This window comes from Lepisosteus platostomus, chromosome 8 (genome assembly GCF_059453375.1).
Source record: "Lepisosteus platostomus isolate fLepPlt1 chromosome 8, fLepPlt1.hap1, whole genome shotgun sequence".
Taxonomy (NCBI): domain Eukaryota; kingdom Metazoa; phylum Chordata; class Actinopteri; order Semionotiformes; family Lepisosteidae; genus Lepisosteus; species Lepisosteus platostomus.
The window spans coordinates 50,404,843-50,425,417 of record NC_142618.1 but is presented as its reverse complement, the minus strand read 5'-3'; the positions used below and the strand labels follow the sequence as shown (position 1 = coordinate 50,425,417).

Sequence of the window (20,575 nt, the reverse complement as noted above, 5' to 3'; positions counted from 1 at the left end):
AGCAAAATGACACACAACTGATTTCTTTGATACAAGACACATACAACATCTTCAAGTTACATTCATGTAACTTCTTTTGTTAAATTTATGATGAAGAAACCATTAAACGTCTGCCTCTCTTTTATTTATGGACTGTTAAGTTATTACTGTCAGATCAGAGCTCTCTCCTGTCAAAATCCATGGTAGAAGCGTTTTTCAAGCCGAAGAAAACAAAGCACAAAAAACCTCATTGCAAGGTTGTGACACCTCTGAGCTACAAACTGCATTTTTATCTGTTTAAATTAAGATATTCAGGAATTGAGTTAGCAAAGTACATTATTAGAGAACCGTCTAAGTGAGACAAAGGGTTATTCAAAGACAGGAAATGACTGAGTAAATTAGTGTAATTGAGAGAGACCATCAAACAAACCTGCAGGAAGAGAAGAAGGGTCTAATTTCATTTGCAATGTTGCAGCACATTTTGTTTAATCTCCTCCTGCACAGCTCGGCATTCACTCTTCACTGAGCAGGCTTAAATGAACTTAATCTCTACAAACATTTTTTATGGTTGCCACTTTCTCTAAATTCATTACATAAAAAACAAAAGAAAAAAAAATCAGTACAGAAATGTACCATATAACTTACAAAGACTTCCTTTGAGGTCATGGTATCCCCCAAGAGGATGCATCTTAAAAGAACCGCAGGAATAAAGATTTAACTAGTCCTAATTAATATCCCTATCATTTCTATATACTGTGTACATAACTAAATACAGTATATACATAACTAATTTAAATGAACATTATAGCCTAATGTATTTACTAACCTAATAATCGTTCTTTTAATCATCCTCAGCACTTCAAAGATAGAATGAAGCATCTCCATTTTAATCCAATCTTTCAATTTCAGTGGGTCTTCTCTTTGTTTAGGCAGATAGGGTGCTTAATGCAATTTAGCAATTTTTAAATTTATGTCTAAGAGCAAAATTGCCTTCAGAGTCACAAAATTGCAACAGATCCATGACCTCCGCTTCAAACAGGAATGTCTCAGAGCACATCTCTGCTGAAGTTGGTTTCTCTCTGTTTTTAAGCTTTTCATTAACTGAAGAAACTGTCAGTTGAACATAAGGGTAAAGATCTTCAGTTCCTGACATTAAACAGAACACAGTTTTAAAAAAATCACAATTGTTATCTCCGACGTCCTCATTTCCAAAACCTTCTTCACATTACTTACAAAATACTTGTTTAGTTTTTTTAACAACTGTCAATCATTAATTATTTTCTAGGTGATAACCACCCTCTGTAGAATCAACGGTTGCTTAGCAACTCAGATTACCACTGTAGCAAGAGGAGTATGGGACTTCTCCGGTGCACCCACCTGTCATAGACTGCTTTCATTTGACATGCTGCTGCAGGTCCTGAAGTGCTTTTCATGAGCGTTAACACAAACTGGAGAAGCAGAGCAGCCTCTCACTGGCCACATTTTAAGCAGGTAAATTTCAGGTTCACTGTCCAGCAAGCTAAGGAAGCTCACCCCAGACAGGCAACATCCAGCCACCGGTGCATCAACATTTAGGGAACCCCGTGTGCAAATGATGTAGTCCAGGCCTAAGTGGTGATGGTGATGTCTGGACTATAGGATTCAACCTGTGCTCCTCATTAATTTTTAATTAATGGAAGTGAATGTTCTATTGTATATGCAATGTAAGGCAACACAAATTGTAAAATACAGGATTGAGTACTATCTAGATAAAAAAACTTGCCCATGGCAAAGAGCAGAACAGATCCAAAACATGCTCCCTCTTAGTAAACGTCCCTCACGCAAATGACAAAAAGCTAAAGAATAGCATGAGATCAAAAATTAATTAAATAAGAAGTGAATGGTTTAAATTGAATCAAACTCGTTGGTTCATACTTTATTTTCAAATAGGAGTGGAGTGATCAGGAGTGATTGGTGTTCATTCAGTAACTCTTACAGTTGCTGAATGATTAGGGAGGACACACTATGGCAGCATACAGTATGTGCAGCAGAATAAGAATGATAGAGCAAAAATGACTGGTTTGTGGCTAAAAAGCACCTGATAAATGAATTTGTTTTAGAATCATCCATTGTTTGAATGATACAAACATGCTCAGAATTGTTTTTAAAAGGATAAAGAATTCTGCATGAGCAGCCCACATTATACATAAATACAGCTTTCTCCAAATACATACAGTACATACCCATGGTACTGCTAGATAATATTACAAAAATATATGTACTGTCTGTAATTAAATGTTTTGTGCATACTGGCATTTACTGTACCTCTCAACCTGCCTGACATCTGCTACATTAGTGTTACCACCCTTTTTAAGACTGTCCTCCCTTTGTGACAAATGCTTTCCTGGTTTAAATATACTGCAAATTATGACCTGCTGACCTTAACAGTCCAGTGTTATTAATTGTTACATTTTATTTTTGTAATTCTTAAATTTTACCTCCCAAACCACTTCTCTGATAACACATTTGAGTAAAAGTTTCTGACATCCCCTTCCTGATGGGATAGTAACCATTGCATTAGACGTGAGCTTATTAAGACAGTTAAGCCATTAATATATTCAGCACTTATCTTCATATATTTTTATGAAATTTTAATTAATATCTAGAAGAATGTTGGTGTACTGCATGCCTGTATTTTCTTTGCAAAATCAATTTTTAGTTCATCAAGTGTATGGATATACTGTATTTACAGGCTACTGTACATAATGTTACAAAAATGGCCTGTATGTTAAGACAATAAATAGTTGAATTAGCTAATTAAACCTTAGCTGGAATGAAAGCTACAGTATTAGATCTTACATTACAGTACAGTATTTAATTCTGTATGATCTGAGCCCCCTCACACACTCCTGACTAATACCAGAAATAAAATAAAATAAAGGTATATACTGGGATATTTTAAACATGGATTAATAAATGACAATTTTACTCTGATTAAATAACAAAATAAACATCTGGATTGAAAATAGTATGCCATTTGAAAATCAATTATGAACAAAAGAATTTGAATTGAACTTACCATTCACACAGATCTCATATGTTGTGCACAACTCATCCTCAAATAAGCAACCTGGTGATAGAAAAGAAATCTTTTTAGCAAATCAATAGTCCATGACACAGACATAAATTCAATTCACAAGAAAGAAAAGGATACTTTATCTTTAACAGCCTGGAAAATAAGACAATTCAAGAAGCAGTTCTCAATCCATGGTAACAATGGTTAATGCTAGAATTTGCTTAAAGACTTAGAGATGTGCTCCTGTCAGCATCCACCTTGTTCATCTGTTCAGACAGATGATAAAAGTTAAATAAAAGTCTCCACAGTGCTTTTTTTTTGGATCAGGTTGTCAAGCCAGTCTATAAAATAATTACTCCTTGCCATTACTGAGCAACTCAGAAGACTCTGGGGAAATAATCTAAATGTACAAAGGTGCGCCCTCATAGTGGCCTAAAATCAAATGCGCAGTCAGCCATTAAATTAACGTTTTGGTCACAGAAGTGCTCTTCATTCTCAGGCCTTCTACAACATAACAGGTTGAAGGTAGCTCAATCACTGTAAAGTGTAACTTTTTTTCTCGGTCCTACTCCCTGAATCAGACTTGACTGTTCTTTCTACCATGCCTAGTTTACGCATGTTATTAAAATAACCTTGCCATTCTGGCGTTTTGGAACTTTTGCAAACAGCAACACTGTTCTGGAGACAAAGTGAATGTGATCAACATGCAAGTCATGTGGGCTGACACAATGCTCCCTTCTCAATTAACCACACTTCATGGTCCTCTATTGTGACCACAGCTCTTCTTAACTTATACTGTATCAATGTTCTGGATTCAGGTACAGCAGTTAGCTCTAATAGATGATAGTAAAATAGGAGGATTAGCATTTCTGGATGAACACTGCCAGAAACAAAATTCAAAATGACCAATTTTAAGACAGGGCAAACAACGCATAAAGCCAATGATGATATTTCAGTATATTCAGGTACAGATCTCTAAAGTCAGGAAACAAGATGTGTTACATACTGTACAGTAAAACGTAAAAATGTGAGCTTAAAGAAGCTAACTGCTGTATGAAAAAAAGTGTTCATGTTGACTATTTTTATCTTCTAGATAATTTGGAGAAAGAACAAAAAAAGCAAAATGTGAGGATACAGTATATAGAGAGTGGAGTCTAAATTAAGTGATGTTATATTAATTGACATTTTAAAAAAGAAAAACCCTCAGAACTTATTTAATAATAAAAAACGATTAATTTCAAACTAATCTATACAGATAGCTAGATTTGTTACAGTTCTATTCACTTTCCATTTCAGGAATGACACCAGTGTCCCCACACAAGAAGATACATTTTTTGAAAACTCTGTTCTAGACTGTTTCATAAATCAACAAACGATTGCTACCAGGCCTCTTCAGTAATACTTCATATTTCTGCTTTACCAGAACCTAGTTTTCACATTTGATCTTAGCAGGTTCTAAGAATGAATTCCCAGACATCAGTCATCATGTTGTAATTCAGTGGGAAAACAGAGCAGACAATAGGCTTAGAAAAAAAACTGCTTTATTTACATTGAACAAACACAATCCTTAAAAGTCACAGCAAGGAGTGATGAAAGACAACTGTATGGTGAATGATTTTAAGAGCAGTAAAACAGTGCTGTCTAAAAATACTGCATTTTACGTCAGTGTAATTAAGAGTCATGATTTTACATTTTATGAATTTCACAGCCCCATCTAAGAATCAGTGCACTTCTCTATCTAAATAATCCAGTGTACAATATCTGTACCTCCATGCAGTTTCCACATGTGTCCTCTGCTTCGTTTTTCCCCGTTTATTCTGAAGAAAGCCACTGGGTTGACTCTGTCATTGCCTTTGAGGATTTAAAAATACTTGTATCTAAATTGTGCGTCTAAATTAGATTCTGTATATCTAAATTGTCAGTGAGTGTTTACTGTGATGGACCAACATCCCTTCCACAGCACTGCATTGCCACAATTACAACCTTTACAAGCAATAAGCAACAAGCTTCCTGAAAATGGGTGGATAGTATAGGATAGTATGAGTGGATAGTATATATAAACTTTGTTTTTGGTAGACTGTACTTTCAATTTCACTGTTTGACCTTATCCTCAGATTAAACTGATGACCGATTTCCAGCTCAGACAGGATCAGCAATGCAAACGAACACAAAATGTTTACACCCATTGAAATGTACGTTCAGATAGAGAAGTGTCTTTGCATGTCTGCATCTCCAGATAACGAAATTGGGCCGTATCTGGTAAAATATGAAGTTCATTAACAACAGCCTAAGCAGCAGGACGAAGGCCATGAAACTACAGAAATGAAATCATCATGGCATTCAGCTACCAAAGCCAAAGAAGGGAATTATTTGGTCCTTGTATCCACAGTTAATAAGGGAAGATACTGTACATGTAAATCTGTTTACCATGTTGTATGAGAAAGAAATGAGCACTATCTGAATCTGAAAAAAATACAATTCTCCCTGCTCATTTCGAGAACACGACAAAGATTGTCTCATTACAGAGGATGTGCAAACAAGGAAAGTAAAACGGCCCAGCCCCTCTCATGGGAAGAAGCTGGGATGTACAGCGATTGTGAGAGAAGACCTGAGATGAAATCTCACTCACCCCACACAGAATTGTCCACTCTGCTTTGTGTCATTTTTGCTCTGTTCCCTAATTTTTTGTATGATGATCCGCCTTCCCAGCTCAGCGAAAGTTGGAATGTTCTGCTCCCCTCTTGGTCTCATGTTTAAAAGCTATTTTTATCCAGGGGTTCACATCGTTTTTCCTGGCACCCCAGAAACCGTCACCATAGTAATCATATTATCTAGTTTTATTTTTATTATTTAAATTTTTCTTTAAATGACAGGAAGCACACTCCTTTACAAGTAAATGTTTGTTCATATTACCCACCAATATTATTTCAAATAATCCCACCAAATATTTAGTGTAACTCTCATTTAAACAGGTTGCTTAGACCCTTATTGCATAGGTAATTAACGGTGGTCAATTTTAGTGCAATTCTTTTTATTGAAAATTGTGGGCTTTGTCTTGGTAAAATATCAATTTAAGTTCTATATACAGTACTTAAAATATACTGTACAATACACAGATCACAGTGCATCTACATAGCACAAAGTCTATACTGCATACACATATTGTACGCTTTATCTCACATCAGCATTTTGTCTGGAGCACGAGTCCATATGCGAGTCCTGCGCTTACATGCGCCTCTTGAGGCTGCTCTGGTATATGTTCAACGATTATTTTAAATTGCCCCTTCCCCTGTGACACTGTGATGGGCTGCTGTCTCATTCAAGGGAAAAGCAGCTGTACAGTATGTTCTTAGTTCTACAATAGGGACTGGCTTTCAGCAGTGGCAAAAATAGCTTGGGAAGCTCTTTTCTTGTTTTTTTTCCATTCAAACATCAGAGAATCCAGAGGCTCACAGGGCCTCTACAGTATGTAGATCTTGGGTTTCCAGTTATCCTTTAGGAATATGTTCATGGATGCTGCTTTCATGCTTGAAGAAAATTGCTGTAAAATGCCAAAAATGCTGATATAATCTAGTTTTGTATATGACATTTGTGCATCTATTTCCTTTGTTAATGTTCTGTGTCCTGCTAGACATAATAAAGTGAGACTGTAGCATGCAGTAGTTTTTGAATCCACAAGAAAAACAGTTTTCCTTCAATCTTTCCTGTGAAATACTTCCTCCAACAATGCCTTTAAATAATTGAATCTAGAGAACTCTATATACAGTACAACATAGAAGTAATAATCATGCATTTACTCATGAAATTAGAAGACAACCACGCTAGTAATTATATAATACTAAGCATGTTAGTTAATTAATTGCTTCCTTCCTTCTCAGCATACTGTAGCCCTAATCAGTTCTGGAAGGCTTATCTGTCATGTTTTACGTACATGCCAGCAAATAAGTATGCCTATGGTACTGTAGCTCGCCCCCAGAGTTGACTAGCATCTCAGAGATGATGAGACAGTTAAGAATTTATTTATATCAGTTTCTAAATTATTTAAAAGTACACTTTGTTTCCTTTGGAATACTTTATTTTAGGTTTAATGTTTCACTTTTTAAGCCCACGATATGTGGTTTATTTTTTGCCAAAAACACATCTTCTAGCTGATAAGGTGACTCATTCTGCACATTATGGAAGTGAGGCAGCAGCTTGATAATCCGGTCGCTTAAAATCTATTTGTTTTTACTTTTCATTTCCAATGATGAAGTCTCTTTTTTCAAGATGGCATTGGTGGCTTACCCAATAAGATTAAATAGGTGGACTTCACCATCAGTTGTGAGCAGAGGGAAGGGATTAGTAAAATAAGTAACACAGATCCCAGACACAGATCATGAAAATGAGCCACTGTAAAACAGAAAAAATGTTCCTGTGATACAACACCTAGCATAAATTAGGGAAGTTGCAAACACAGGTAAATCCAGTAAGTTGATTATGTGCCACTATGCAGACCCTGATAGTGGTAGATAGTCATAGATTTAGACAGGTAGAGGAATGATGTTCATATCAAAGAACTGCCTGGGAGTCTGGTCTATTTCACTTTGGCTTTGGGACTACTCGCAACAGGAATCCGCATTGATGACTTTGGAAATAACCTACAAAGCTTGGACTCATACAGTATGTATTTGCACCATACTCCCAAAGTAAGAGCTCTGTCAAAGGTATTGTATCAACATCTCAGAGTACCGACCTTTTAATGTCTAAAGTCATTGTTTAAATCAGTTTACAACTCCAACACTAAATCAGGCAATAAAAAATATTTTAAGTCTGTAAGCGGCCTCTTAAAGACATGTTTAATGGTTCTCAACATCTGGAATGTACCGTGCTCTCAAGATAATGTGTTTCTGCATTAAGCTCAGGTAAAAGTTACAGCAAAATTACTTTAACACATATTGTACTGCAGATCACATTTTTAAAACACAATGTACTGTAGTTACCTACCCAACTGGGTACTCAGCCAACTGCCAACTTCTACAGTACATGGAGAAACCCAGTCACAGCTGCCTTTGGATCGTATTGTTGCCCACCCTCAAACCAGTGACTTCAGGGCTGTGTCACATTTCCTTGTCTTTACTATTCTCAAAGGCAGCTTGTCTAATATACAGTATAGTTTAAAGAGTAAACAAATATATCCCGCACAAATTAATGTTGTATCCCCTCAAGTTAAATAGCTTATAATATGCAGGAGTTTCCTCTTGCATGTTTAAATTAATAGTTCAACCAAAATCCTGAAAACAAGTATCTGTGTACTCCATTTTGTTGTCAGCCTGTTTTTTCAAATTTTAAAATAATATATATATATATATATTTAATACCTCCAGTATGTCTTCTGACAAAAACTGATCACTTTACAATTATGATCAGCTACCTATAAAATATTTACATTCAGTATTGTGGCTCCATAACACAGCTTAGGAAGAACATGATGAATACTTATTATATTTACATTCAATAAGCTAGTCATAACAAATCAAAGTTTAATACACAGAAAAAACATAACATATTCTGGAATATAACATGGTGTATATTTATGGCTCATTGATCTGTTAGAAATAACAACTACTAAGACACTAACAGAGGCATTAATCATATTACTTTTTCCTGAATACCAATTTCTCTACATTTCTTAGAGCTGTACACAGACCCTGTCTGAAGAAATCCTCAAATATCAAACCAAAATGTTAACTTCTTTAAAAGATACAGTACTTCAGCACCCCTCTCATACATTACAGTATCTCTAAATACTGATCCATCCGCTAAAATACTGTACATCAGCCCAATTGAAATCATATATATTAAATAAGCTGTCAAGTTTACTCATTATGCAGGTGCACTGGCTAATAAAAGCCAAAAGAACTTTACTCAATCAAATACTGTTCAGTTAAAATTTTCAGTGAATGAAAGCAGCCTCTCGCGCTCCAATAAAGTTTCATACTGTAGGAATAGTAATAGAATAGTCTGATACTTTTTGTAAACTACCAAAACTACATATAATTTTGAGGCTCTTCCTATTGATCGCATTCTGCTGACCAGGCTGTCACAGGCTTTACAGTATGTGCAAGACAAACTCAAAAGATATTTTAAACTACAATAAGAATATCTTATCTTTTCAAGGATTTCAGACAGTACCAGGAATGTTGTCAAAATAAAGCCTGTCCCTCTGTTCAATTCTATAACTTGAACAACCTGTCCATAACATCAATTTGTTATTTCACGCTAAGTAGCCATACCATCGTAGTGACATAGTGATGAGATCAGCAGTCCTTGACCATTAAATGGCACCTCAATTTTGGAGGCAATGTTCTAAAGCTCCCAGGAGCCAGCTTACCTGGGTCACACATTGACGGGGTTGCTAATCAAGTGCAAAACATAGCATGCAAGTTAACCACAGACTGTCCAAGGCCTGTACTGCTTGTGTAAGGCACAACCGGTGGTTGTGGGACAGAAAGGGCAATAAAAGTAGTTCAAATAGGTAGCCGTGTCAGCATGTGTAGGCTGCATACCAGAAGGAGGCTCCACTGCCGAAATGTTGTGTTTTTTTTCTCTCTTTTCAGCCTGGAATAAACCTTTACTTGTTCCCTGCAGGATAATAAAAGGGTAATTTAAGGGTATCCTTAGTATGTACAGCGTAAGTGAATGTTGTATCACTTATTTGCCACTGAATAACTGCCATCCAGATACTGAGACTCCACATACCATAGCAGCAGAATCTAAAATAAAAAAATAATTCACTTAAATAAACTACCTACTTACAGTACATTATGTAAAGTATTATGCAGTAAGCCATAGCAGGATTAGTATTGGGAGAGTTAGCGAAGAGTAAGAATGAGGAGAAAATTTCAACTGAAAGAAGATTTTTGGGGAAGAAAGGGGGTATGGAAGAGCTTGAGAGAAATGAAGAGTAAGGAAGAGTGAAGAAGAGAGGAATCTGGGTGCCACTGAGTTCTTCAGAATGTCCGAATTCTACATGTTGCATGTACACGACTCTGCAACATAGGTACAGTTGTAGCGGCAATGCTTGTTAATAAGACAGAATTAAGCGTTGCTGTGCTTTACTAAATGAAGCCCCATCTCACTCTCCATCTCTGTGGTGTAGCCACAGAGAAAGTATTCATGCAGGCTAATTTAAGATGTTTTCTTTTGATAAGGGACAGCTCCCAAATGGGGATGCACTTAGCTAAGCCTGGCTATCATGATCAATGGTCATCCATTGGCGCCTATCTGTCTAGGGAGTGCCTAATGGACATCTGGACTGCATTCCTAAGTGTCAGGAGTAAGTGACTCATACTGTATCTCACCTTGATCAACCAATCAGGGACTGGCAGGGCGTGGTAACACCATGTGGGTCTCCAATGCCCGCCAAACTCTCAACCAATCAGCACACATCTGTGTCTTGGTCAAAAAGGGAGCGCAAGCTCAGGTCGGGGCTCTCCTTGGCCATTTTCGCGCATCCTCAGAGACAATCATGTGACAACTGCTGTTGTCTGCACTGGGACTTGGACTTTGTTCTAAGCGCGAGGCCGGGGATCCCGTATGTACTCAGAATTCTACCAACGTGAATGCTCCGCTTGATCAACGGCAGCCTACAGTTGGACCCTCGTCGACAACCTGGATAGCTTATTCAGAAGCAGCGCTGGACCGGGAACGAATCAGCTTCTTCCCGGGCAAAAGAGTGACTTGTGAGGACTCGCGGTCACACTCTGTGCATAGAGACTTTCTACTAGCCAGCCGGACTCCTGGTAGATTCCCTTTGGAGCAACGACTGCCCTGCGCGCCACAGTTAGATTCCTCCGCCCTTCCTACTCCCAGCTGCACCTCGACTGGTTGGCCGGTAGCCAGAGGACGCCGGGTCAACGCCATTTGGACAACCGCTGGAACAGAGGCTGCAACAGAGCCTGTCAGCTGGTTTGGTGTTCGTGCCAGGAAATTCCAAATCCATACACAGTGGATAAGTAAACCCCATGTTCTACATTGTGTCTCGAGAATTCAGTTGTACCTCAACATAAGTTGTTATCAATTTAATTAATGAGTAATGTATTTACTTCTGAGTTTAGAGTAACAGTGGGTAATAACACTGATTAGCGAACTGGTGTAACCGAACAATATATATTGACATATATTCTCTGTTGTGTATCTCTTTGTGTTTGCATCTCTTCGAGATTATATACCTTGTATATCGATAACCCTCACAGTAAGGTCTGCCGCTTGTATCCAGGCAGACTAGTATATGTTTGGTGCACAATTTATGTTAATAAATGTATCTCGTGTATTGAACCCGTGTGTGTGCGTTGTTAGTTGTTCTGACGATTGATTTTCTAAAAGCCACAACGAACCACCTCGTGATTACTGCTGCAATTAATAATTGTCTCAGTAACACCATCAAACCACTACACAGTACACACTCTGTGTCTTAAATGTATAAGAATTTAAGAACATTAGAAAGAGAGAAGGCTATCTGGCGCATCTTGTTTTTTTGTTTGTTTGTTTGGCAGCAACTAATTGAACCAAGGATGTTATCCAGTCCTGAAGAAAGCTAGGGTATCAGCTTTATCAATGTACTGTAGCTTGGTAGCTTGTTCCAGACTGCAACAAACCTTCATGCAGTAACAATGCCTCTTGCTCTCAGTTGTAAATGCACTTACCCGAAGTTTGCATAAATGTAAACTGTTCAGGGACCAGTGGTGGAAAGGAAAAATATCTTATATAAGTTACATATTAAATATGTTGACATATTAAATATGTGTTCCTCATAAACAGAAGCATTTCAGTAATTTATTGACACATTCTATGAAATACAAAAGAATCAAGCGTATTACGAAAACATGAGTGTATCATTAAATAAATGTCAGCAGCCATGTATACTGCTCTGTTAATCAACGTGCTAATGCATATAATTTGTAGTAAGAGCATGACTAATTAAGATTAAAGTAACACAATGGGATGATAGTCAATGTTTGCTCAATTGGTGGCTTAATGAGTAGGCTGTATCATCATCTTGGGAATGGGTGACTAAAATACAGGTAATAAAACTAAGTCATGCAAAACAAAGGGCCCTACTTAGTGCAAATGAAACATTTCATTTTCTCTTCCAATTTCTAAAAAGGTCATTATTATTTCATAGTAGTAAAGTACTATTGTAGACACTGAATGGCACTGATCTCCACTATAAAAAAGTCAACTAGTGACTCAGGGCTTTAAAGTAATCTGACGGACATGAATCACTATACTGTATCTGTTAAGTATTCACGCTCAGTGATTATTAGTTTTGATGTCTCTGTTATGACATCTTTTGAGTTCAGTGCATAACATAATATTTACTCTGCGCTTAGAAGATAGTGAAGTATAGCATGATCATATAAGATTCACAAAATATCTTTCTGTTATACCTTTGTCAAACACCTAGATCTTTAACAATGCAGTACAATTCCACATATAGAATTCTGCATGAAAACGTTAAACTAGGGCAGTTTAACAGGTCCAGCTGACAGAAGCGCATAAAAGTCTATTTGTCAAGTCAGAAAGCAGTTACCAATACTCACAATTCAACAGGCCTCCCTTGATATTTTAACTTTATTTTTCAACTTAAATCTGGGAACTCTTCCAACCACAGAGACACTATAACCATCTCCTAAAAATACCATCAACCTGAAAGTAGTATACTGTATCTACAGTATGTCAGGGTCGCAGCTAACACCAAGATGTGGTCAACTACAGTACCATTGAGAATACAAGTGAGAATAATGGTAGCCAAAAGCATAAAACCAGAAGTGATTTGCAGACTTCCATGATGGATATTCTGTATGCAGTACAGTATGTGCTTTCACTATGAAGAAAATGGAAAAATGCCACATTGGCCATATGTTGCAACTTTATACTCTTTTAAATGGGAAATTAGTTGTGTTTGTAGATTTTACACTTTAAATGTTTCAGGAATAACTGAACTAAAATAAAACATCAATACAGTATGTCTCAGTGTTTTGTGAAAGCTGAAGACACCAGCACAGTTATTATGTTCTTAGACAGACTTCTTATGAAAATTACCCCTAATCTTTACTTGAAGGTGCATTGAATACACATTTCTATTTCCTTTAAATTTTAGAAAGTTTCCACTAGGTAATCAAACAGGACATGTGTTTTGTTAACACTCCTACATGCTCATTGTTTCACAAATGTTCTCTCAGATTTTCCAGAATCCCTTCATTTCATACATCACTATTTTGATAAGTGCTCATTATCTTTCTAAATGTTTTGTCATCCCATATGCATGAAAAACGAAAACAAATGTAACCTGTGAGATAGCCTGTTTAACCACTACATTAAATCTAAGTAAAGGAAATGTAATTACTCAATTCTAACTAGTAGTCTTTTAGGGAAATGAGATTAAAGTTTATTAAGCAACTATCTCTGAAGGCATTGAAAAAAGGCCCTAATGCATTCAAAGGAAACCAATATAATTTAATGATGCCTACATTGACACAAAACAAAAAAACAGCAGATGAAGAGTCTAGTTAAACATGATATTGACTTAATGAAAATACGTTATACAAAAATATATCTGGTGAAGCTTAATTGCAGTAATTTCCTGAAAAGTCCCAGTTATAAACTGGAATAGCCCCATCCATTCTCTTCAGATGTTCTGTTCTTTTTTCTGCTTCAAATGTTTTGATCTTTATGAATTCCTTTACAATATCTAACATCTAACCAGGAACAAGATGTTCTTCTCACATTTAAACTTCACTACTATTAATTAAAGCAAATCCATGAGATGTCTTTTTTTGTACTTTAATTATAAATATACTCATAGACTGGAATTTCACATCGTTCTACTTCCGTGTATATCATACTTTACCCTAATCATACATTGCAGCTATAGCAATTAGGTCTGCCTTAACCCAGATTTTTCTTAAATAATTCATTATACTACAGCAGAGTAGTAACAGAAGCATGCACTTTAATATAAGAAATCAATGCTGGAATATTGCTTTACTAAAACTAAATTATAAAAGGAAATCTCCACGGCGCTGCTGAAAAAGCAAGACGTTTCACAGGAAGGCAGACAAAAACAAGCAGCTGCATTCCAAAGAGTACTCTGCTTATGCAAGATGTAAAGCATAATTTCACAGTTTATTTTTTGAAAGATTTACTTACAGCCACACAGCTTTATAATGAATCTGTGTTCTGGGATGTGCTTTTATGCAAATATTAAAACAGAACTCTGTTTAATTATAGACTACTGTATATGAGTTGAGTGTGATCTTCTGCCCTTTTCCCAGAGAGCCACTGTCAGGTACTGTAGGTGCCAGCACCTAAAATCATCAAAATCTTGACTAGTTGAATCAATAAATTTGTTGACTGAAATAACTCAGAGCTAAGCTGGAATGAAATCTAAAAGACCCCAAGAGGAGAAGATTACTAACATAAAGACTTACTGTAGCTGTACCTCCTTCTCAAACTCCACTTCTATTTAAACTGTTATGTAAGTCCATCTTTTAAATCAGCAGGGGGAACCAAAAGGAGGTGATTTTTCTTCACCAAAACATGGAGCATGCATTTACTGGACTACTACAGACTGGACTGCAAAACGTGCCCAGAAAATGTTTCATCTACTATGCCTCTGAGATCAGTGTAAATCTGACAAAGATGAGTGCAGGTTTTTTTATGAAAGAGTAAACACTGGTTAGGTGACTCATTCTGGGAAAAATGTATTTCAGATTCAGGCCTTTGCACAGCTTTACAACAGCTCACTCCAGCTGCCAGCACAGGCGATGTGTCCCCTGAAGATCCTTTAAAAGCATTTTTTATCATGATGTGAACTACCAAAAATACTGCTAGGCCATAAGCTAAATGTAGTACCTTTTTCTTAAAATTAATGTGCTCAGTGACCCATTTTCTGGTCTAAAAGAATAATCAGATACTTTATCTGCAACACAGACTGCAGTCTTTTGAGATTAAATGATTCACTGAAGTACTGTAAGTGGTATATTTAAAACAAAAATTATAAAAAAGATCTGGTGTGGTGAACACATAATATAATCTGATATTAATATAATATAATATAAATATATTTTGGTACATTGCTACTGAGGATACTGGTCTTACATTCTAAAAACACTTCATAGATTGCTTCTTTCATTTCACTAATGTAGTTTGTCTGATTTAGCAAAAGAAAACAATTACAGTATTAACTCTTATTACCATCACAAAGAATGTCTGACTAATTATTTTTCAAATTTTGTAAATCCGATGTTTATGTTTCTATCTCTAGTGCAGTACTGTAACTAATTATTACTATTTAATAATAATTATTTTGGTTAAGCACAGTTAAAGGGATGTGCTGAGGCCTCTTCTAAAGGGTACTACTAAGGATGGTTTTCTCATAAAGCAGGTGTGCCGTGCAAAGATGTACAGTAGGAAGAACATTTTGGACAAAGAAATTAGTGGGAATAAATTAATTTAAGCTATTCAATAACATTTTTTTAAAGTGAACTACTGAAAATCTGTATAAAAACATTTGGCTCACTAATCATTGGTGATGCTCACATATTTCAAATACACCCGTCCTTACTTGTGGGGAATGGAATGCTGAACTATACATGGATAATGGAAAAGCTCTCCTATAATACTGTATATGGCTTCATAAAACTTTTAGAAAGAAAAAAGTATTCATAAATATAAATAGCATGCAGAGTATGTAGTATACAGTAGATATTATTGCAGTATTTTATTCGAGGTGGCTCATCGGAAGTCTCCATTCCCATCTTTTCATGTGTGATCATATTTTAAAAACCATCCATTGCAAAATCATCCATCCAGCAATTTACTTATTTATTAAGGTTCATGCCAAACTGAAGCATATTCCAGAAGCATATGGCACAGGACAGGAATACACTTATAGCCGGAAAGACACAATTCGGAAACACAGGTTAACCTTGTTAGCAGGCCTTTGAAAACCAGAGAAACAGGAGAAAACTACACAAACATGAAGTTGTTAACTAAGTAATAGGAAGTGTTCTGAGATGGTAAGATTTCATCTTAATTCGCCAGCTTTGTCAGAGTATCGTACAGGAAGAATAACAATGTTCAAGCTAAAAATATCCATTACTTACTTCACAGGAACACTCGTGAATCTGTGAGTAACAAAAAGGAATGTGACACTGTATAAACAGGGCTTATGTAAGCTTTCAATGTCTGTATAATCATTAAAAGGTTTCAAGTGGAATACCTTCATATGTTAACAGCCTAATATTCATGGATTCATGACACCAATTATAAAAAGTTCAGTCACCAGCTATTACAATGGCTTGCAGGGTAGAGTGATTAACTACATCACTCACTGATCTTTTCCACTTTTAAATCTTAAGTGTGCCAGGATAAAAGCTTTTTTTCATGATTTAACATGCTGCTGTAAGTTCCTAAGTGCAATTCCCTTGGCAAGAAAAGTTGCAGTATTTCCATTAAGTGTTGTGAAAGTATTACCAAATAAGTGCAGCTGATTAAGCTTCTTCAGACATGTGTCAAATCTAACATAATTCTGAAATGTAAAGAGACGTAAATGCATTGAACCTGAGCTCCTGAATGGCTAAAATCAACCAGTCAAGCCTTTTTAAGCCTGATAACCAATTCAGAGTAAATTCTCATTCATGGCGCTTCTGGTCTTGGAAAGTCAAACCACTCTAGAGTCACAAACCTATAATCAAACAGAAAAAGCATTTAAAAAATCAGTCAGTATCCAGTCAAAACCAAGGACTTTAAAAAAACCTCTTCAAAAAAAAGAATTGTCCGAAACTCATTTCAGTCAGTGGCTGCTGAAAACTGAAATGAATGACAGCCAAACATTGTCTCAGTCCTTGAGAACTTCCAGATGAATATTATCATTGGATCTGACAGATTGAACAGCTGCTCAGAAGGAATTGTCTTTATATATCGCAGTTGACGACTGTGTTTTCTATCTCTCACTGCAGATTCAAAATATGTTGGTTTGAGCGCTAACTGTGAAAGATGCATTTGTAAATACATTTCTAAATATATGTCTAATGAACATTCAGTGAATTAACCTGCAATCAGATAACAGGAAATGAGCTGTCAAACACTCAACAAAAAACTATAGTACAATATTCAGTACTAGAGGGGGGTTTCATGGTTTTCCAGTTAATTTTTGGTAGATGAATATGCTGTAATACTATCATTTCAGGGCCAGCTAATGTTCACAATAGGACGCACGTGTAACAGTAAAGGAATAAAAAATCCCATGAGAGGAGGAGAATCTTTACACACAGTTAATATGCTCAGGTAACCATACGCCTGAGAAAGCACTGGCTCTAGTTTAATTTTGCCTGTTTGTGCTGTGTTGCCTATCTTGTGACCTGAAGAAAGAGTAAAAATGGTATGTGAGCTCCAGAGGATAAGGCCTACTGTATGTTCTTTAACTGAATCACCCATTTGAACTAACGTGTGCTGTATGGACCCAGGCATGCACAGCTCACCTACTCCACATTAAATATATACTGTAGAACGAAGTATAGCCAGTCACCATCACTCACTGTCTTTCATTGCACATTTGAGATAAAGCTGGTAACGAAAATGTTTAAAATAGGTACCGGAAAATAATGGCACACGCTGGCACAACAAGAAATCCTCTTAAAACAACTGTAGCAAGGTAATCGCTAAAGTGGACAAAGCCTTCTCAAACAGCTGTAAAATTGTTCTATTCACAGGAAAGTATAAACCTAAATATAAGGCACAGTTCCAAAATGCAAACAACCCACTCCCGATTGTAAACCGTCTTTGTAGACATTATCTTTTTTTTTGTACACAACCACTGCTTGCTGTAAATTCTGATGGCAACAGCAGAAATTCTTTTTGTCTCAATACTAATAAATTGGTTCTCATGGCTGGAACAAACAAGTGAACAAAACCAGCCAAATGTCCACAAAAAGTTTCACCGGACAAAATATAACCGCTTCAATAAAGCTTTTCAAGACATTTCACTACTATTATTTTTCTACAGGCTCAAATCCTACTTAAAAGGAAAATAAATGTTTTTGTGTCATTCTGGAATTCAAACATGTACTATTTTAGATGCAATGGAGATGGTAAGTTTCCATGATGTTGTTGAAAACATAAAAAAACATATCTGGCATGAGTGTCTTTTGTTGCAGACTTAACAGGTTACAATTTCTTTAAGCTCATGGCCCAGAGCAAATTGTATACTATTTCAATAACCAATATCCTCCTCATAGAGAAAACTGTCCTTGTTTAATGTTTGTGCCCAGAGCACAGTCATTACAAATGGTGGTTTCCAATGAAAGCACATTTCCCAAGTTACCATCTGCGTTCTCAGTACACAGCACCTGCTGTTCTGGGCAAAGAGTCTAGGCTAAAGTACACAATAACCTTCAATGTCGATTTTACAATCTTTCTGGAGGTTCTCAACCTTACAGATATAAATAATAATGTGTGTATGGGAACCCTTTTTGAAGGTTTACAATGGGAAATTTGTGCAATTATAGTTGCACAAATTATAGACATTGTAAGCATCGCTAGGCCACAGAAAAACACAGGGAAAGCAAGGTAACATGTTATACAGGATACAGAAAGGCAGAAAAGTAAAATTGCTATAGTAATAATAAACATGGATACCATGGAAAGAGAGCATTATGCTCAAGGGCAGCTCTTTATTAAAAAGAATAGCTTCAGTCTTAAACCAGGAGTCAGTTCTAATCAGAAATTCTATCCCCTAAAAAAACAGAAACACAAAACAAAGTAAAAGAGTGTGATGTAAGCTTAAGCCAGCTGAAAAGTAATGACTAAAACCTCACAAATTCTGTAAAGGAACATTTTCAATTTCTGATCATCTGGATGATCACCCAGAAATACTGTTAGTGAATTTCTTTCTTTAAAACTCTGTATTTCATTACATTGCAGAACAACTGAGGTTTTTCTTACTGTACTTTACAAAAATATTTGGAGGCATATTTTCATAAAAATGGTGATATTATTACTGGTAGCATGTACAGTATGTGCAAATATTTAAATTATTTTAGATGGGATGAAAATACAACCTACATTCTTGTTACATTTTTCCTGTAAATGACCATAGTTAGTGGAGTAAAGCATACAATCTGAACACTTAAACCACATTAAAATGTGAAGATCATAATATTAACATAGAAAACACATCATACAACTAGTTCATGAAACGGCATTATGATTCAATATATATATAATGACAATAAATGCTTGCCTTAAATTATATCTATCCTATTTTACTCCTAAGTGACTTCTGAATCATAGTTTAGCTGTAGTACAGTATTTTATTTTAAAGAAACTAAGAAAAGCAAGTTAATCTTTCACAAAAACTGCATTTACTGCAATCCCACTCCCAAATTTCAATAAAATAATGATCTAAGGTACTAGCTACTAAAAATACACGCACTTGTTACTTCCTGAAACTGAACACTAACGGAAGTATTTAACAATTAAAATAAGTGCACACACAGGCAGCATGTAGCAAAACCAGTGAAAACACATGAACACAGTTTTTAAACTGTTTCTCTATTCTGAACAAAGGCCTTTATGCTATTACCAGGCACAAGGCCTAAAAACATCCACTGAATACAAGAAATCAATCTTTTACAGTATGCTATAAGTGTATTAATTTATGTGAAAACATAAAGACAAAGGTTACAAATTAGGTCTATCTATCTTGTTTTGATGGTTGCAGCTAATTGATATCCTGAAGGAAGTCAGGCAATGAAGCTCCACAACATTGCTGAGTAACTTGCTCAAAACACCCACGGCCCTTTCTGTCAAGAAAAACCTCTGATTCTCTATTTTCAGTGCACTTTCTCTCGGTAGACAAGTGTGTCCTATGGTTTATGTTTCACTGTTTACTGCAATCAAAAAGTCGTCATCAGGCTTGACTTTGTCAATATCTTTCAAAATGACAAAATGTTGAGATTCACATCCTCACATATAACGTACTGTAACATAACACAATCTTAAGTGAAAAGTATCAGCCAGCAAACTAGCAAGACAGAGTGACGATAGAGTAGAAAAATAAACTAGTTTATTGTTACTTCTAGTGAAAGAAGCAACATTCGATTCTACTACATAGTAATATTTGATATATAATGTATAACTCTATTGTATTTTTTACACAATGCGGTCTTATTCTTATCATAAATGGGAAAATACATACTGTATGCCATGGTGCCAAGATTTTCTGATGTAATTACACAAAAGTGAACATGGTGTACAGACAAAAGTACACAAAGCCTGGAAAAAGTACACACTCGCAGGTGTCAGGATGACCTTCCAGGGCTCCTTTGCATTGTCTGTTTTCTAACCTAAAAACCTTCCAGGGCTGCTTGAAAACATCTTAGGCCCTGAGTGCCAAACTCACTTTTGACAGTGGAGAACACCAGAAACTGAGAGAAACTAGAGGAACTGCCAAGCACAGTGTTTGAAAGAAAATAAACAAAAACACAGGAATCAGAC

The 20,575-nt window shown here is 36.1% G+C and overlaps 1 protein-coding gene across 2 annotated transcripts in view; it reads right to left on the bottom strand.

The window, feature by feature from the left end:
• The window catches only part of ptprn2 (protein tyrosine phosphatase receptor type N2), a 324,963-nt gene that overhangs the window by 289,254 nt on the left and 15,134 nt on the right, over positions 1–20,575 (bottom strand). For both annotated transcript variants that reach the window (XM_088643833.1, XM_088643832.1), the window contains exon 2: positions 3,038–3,088. In XM_088643833.1, coding sequence (XP_088499959.1) covers positions 3,038–3,088 — 51 coding nt within the window. The remainder of the gene's footprint in view (positions 1–3,037; positions 3,089–20,575) is intronic.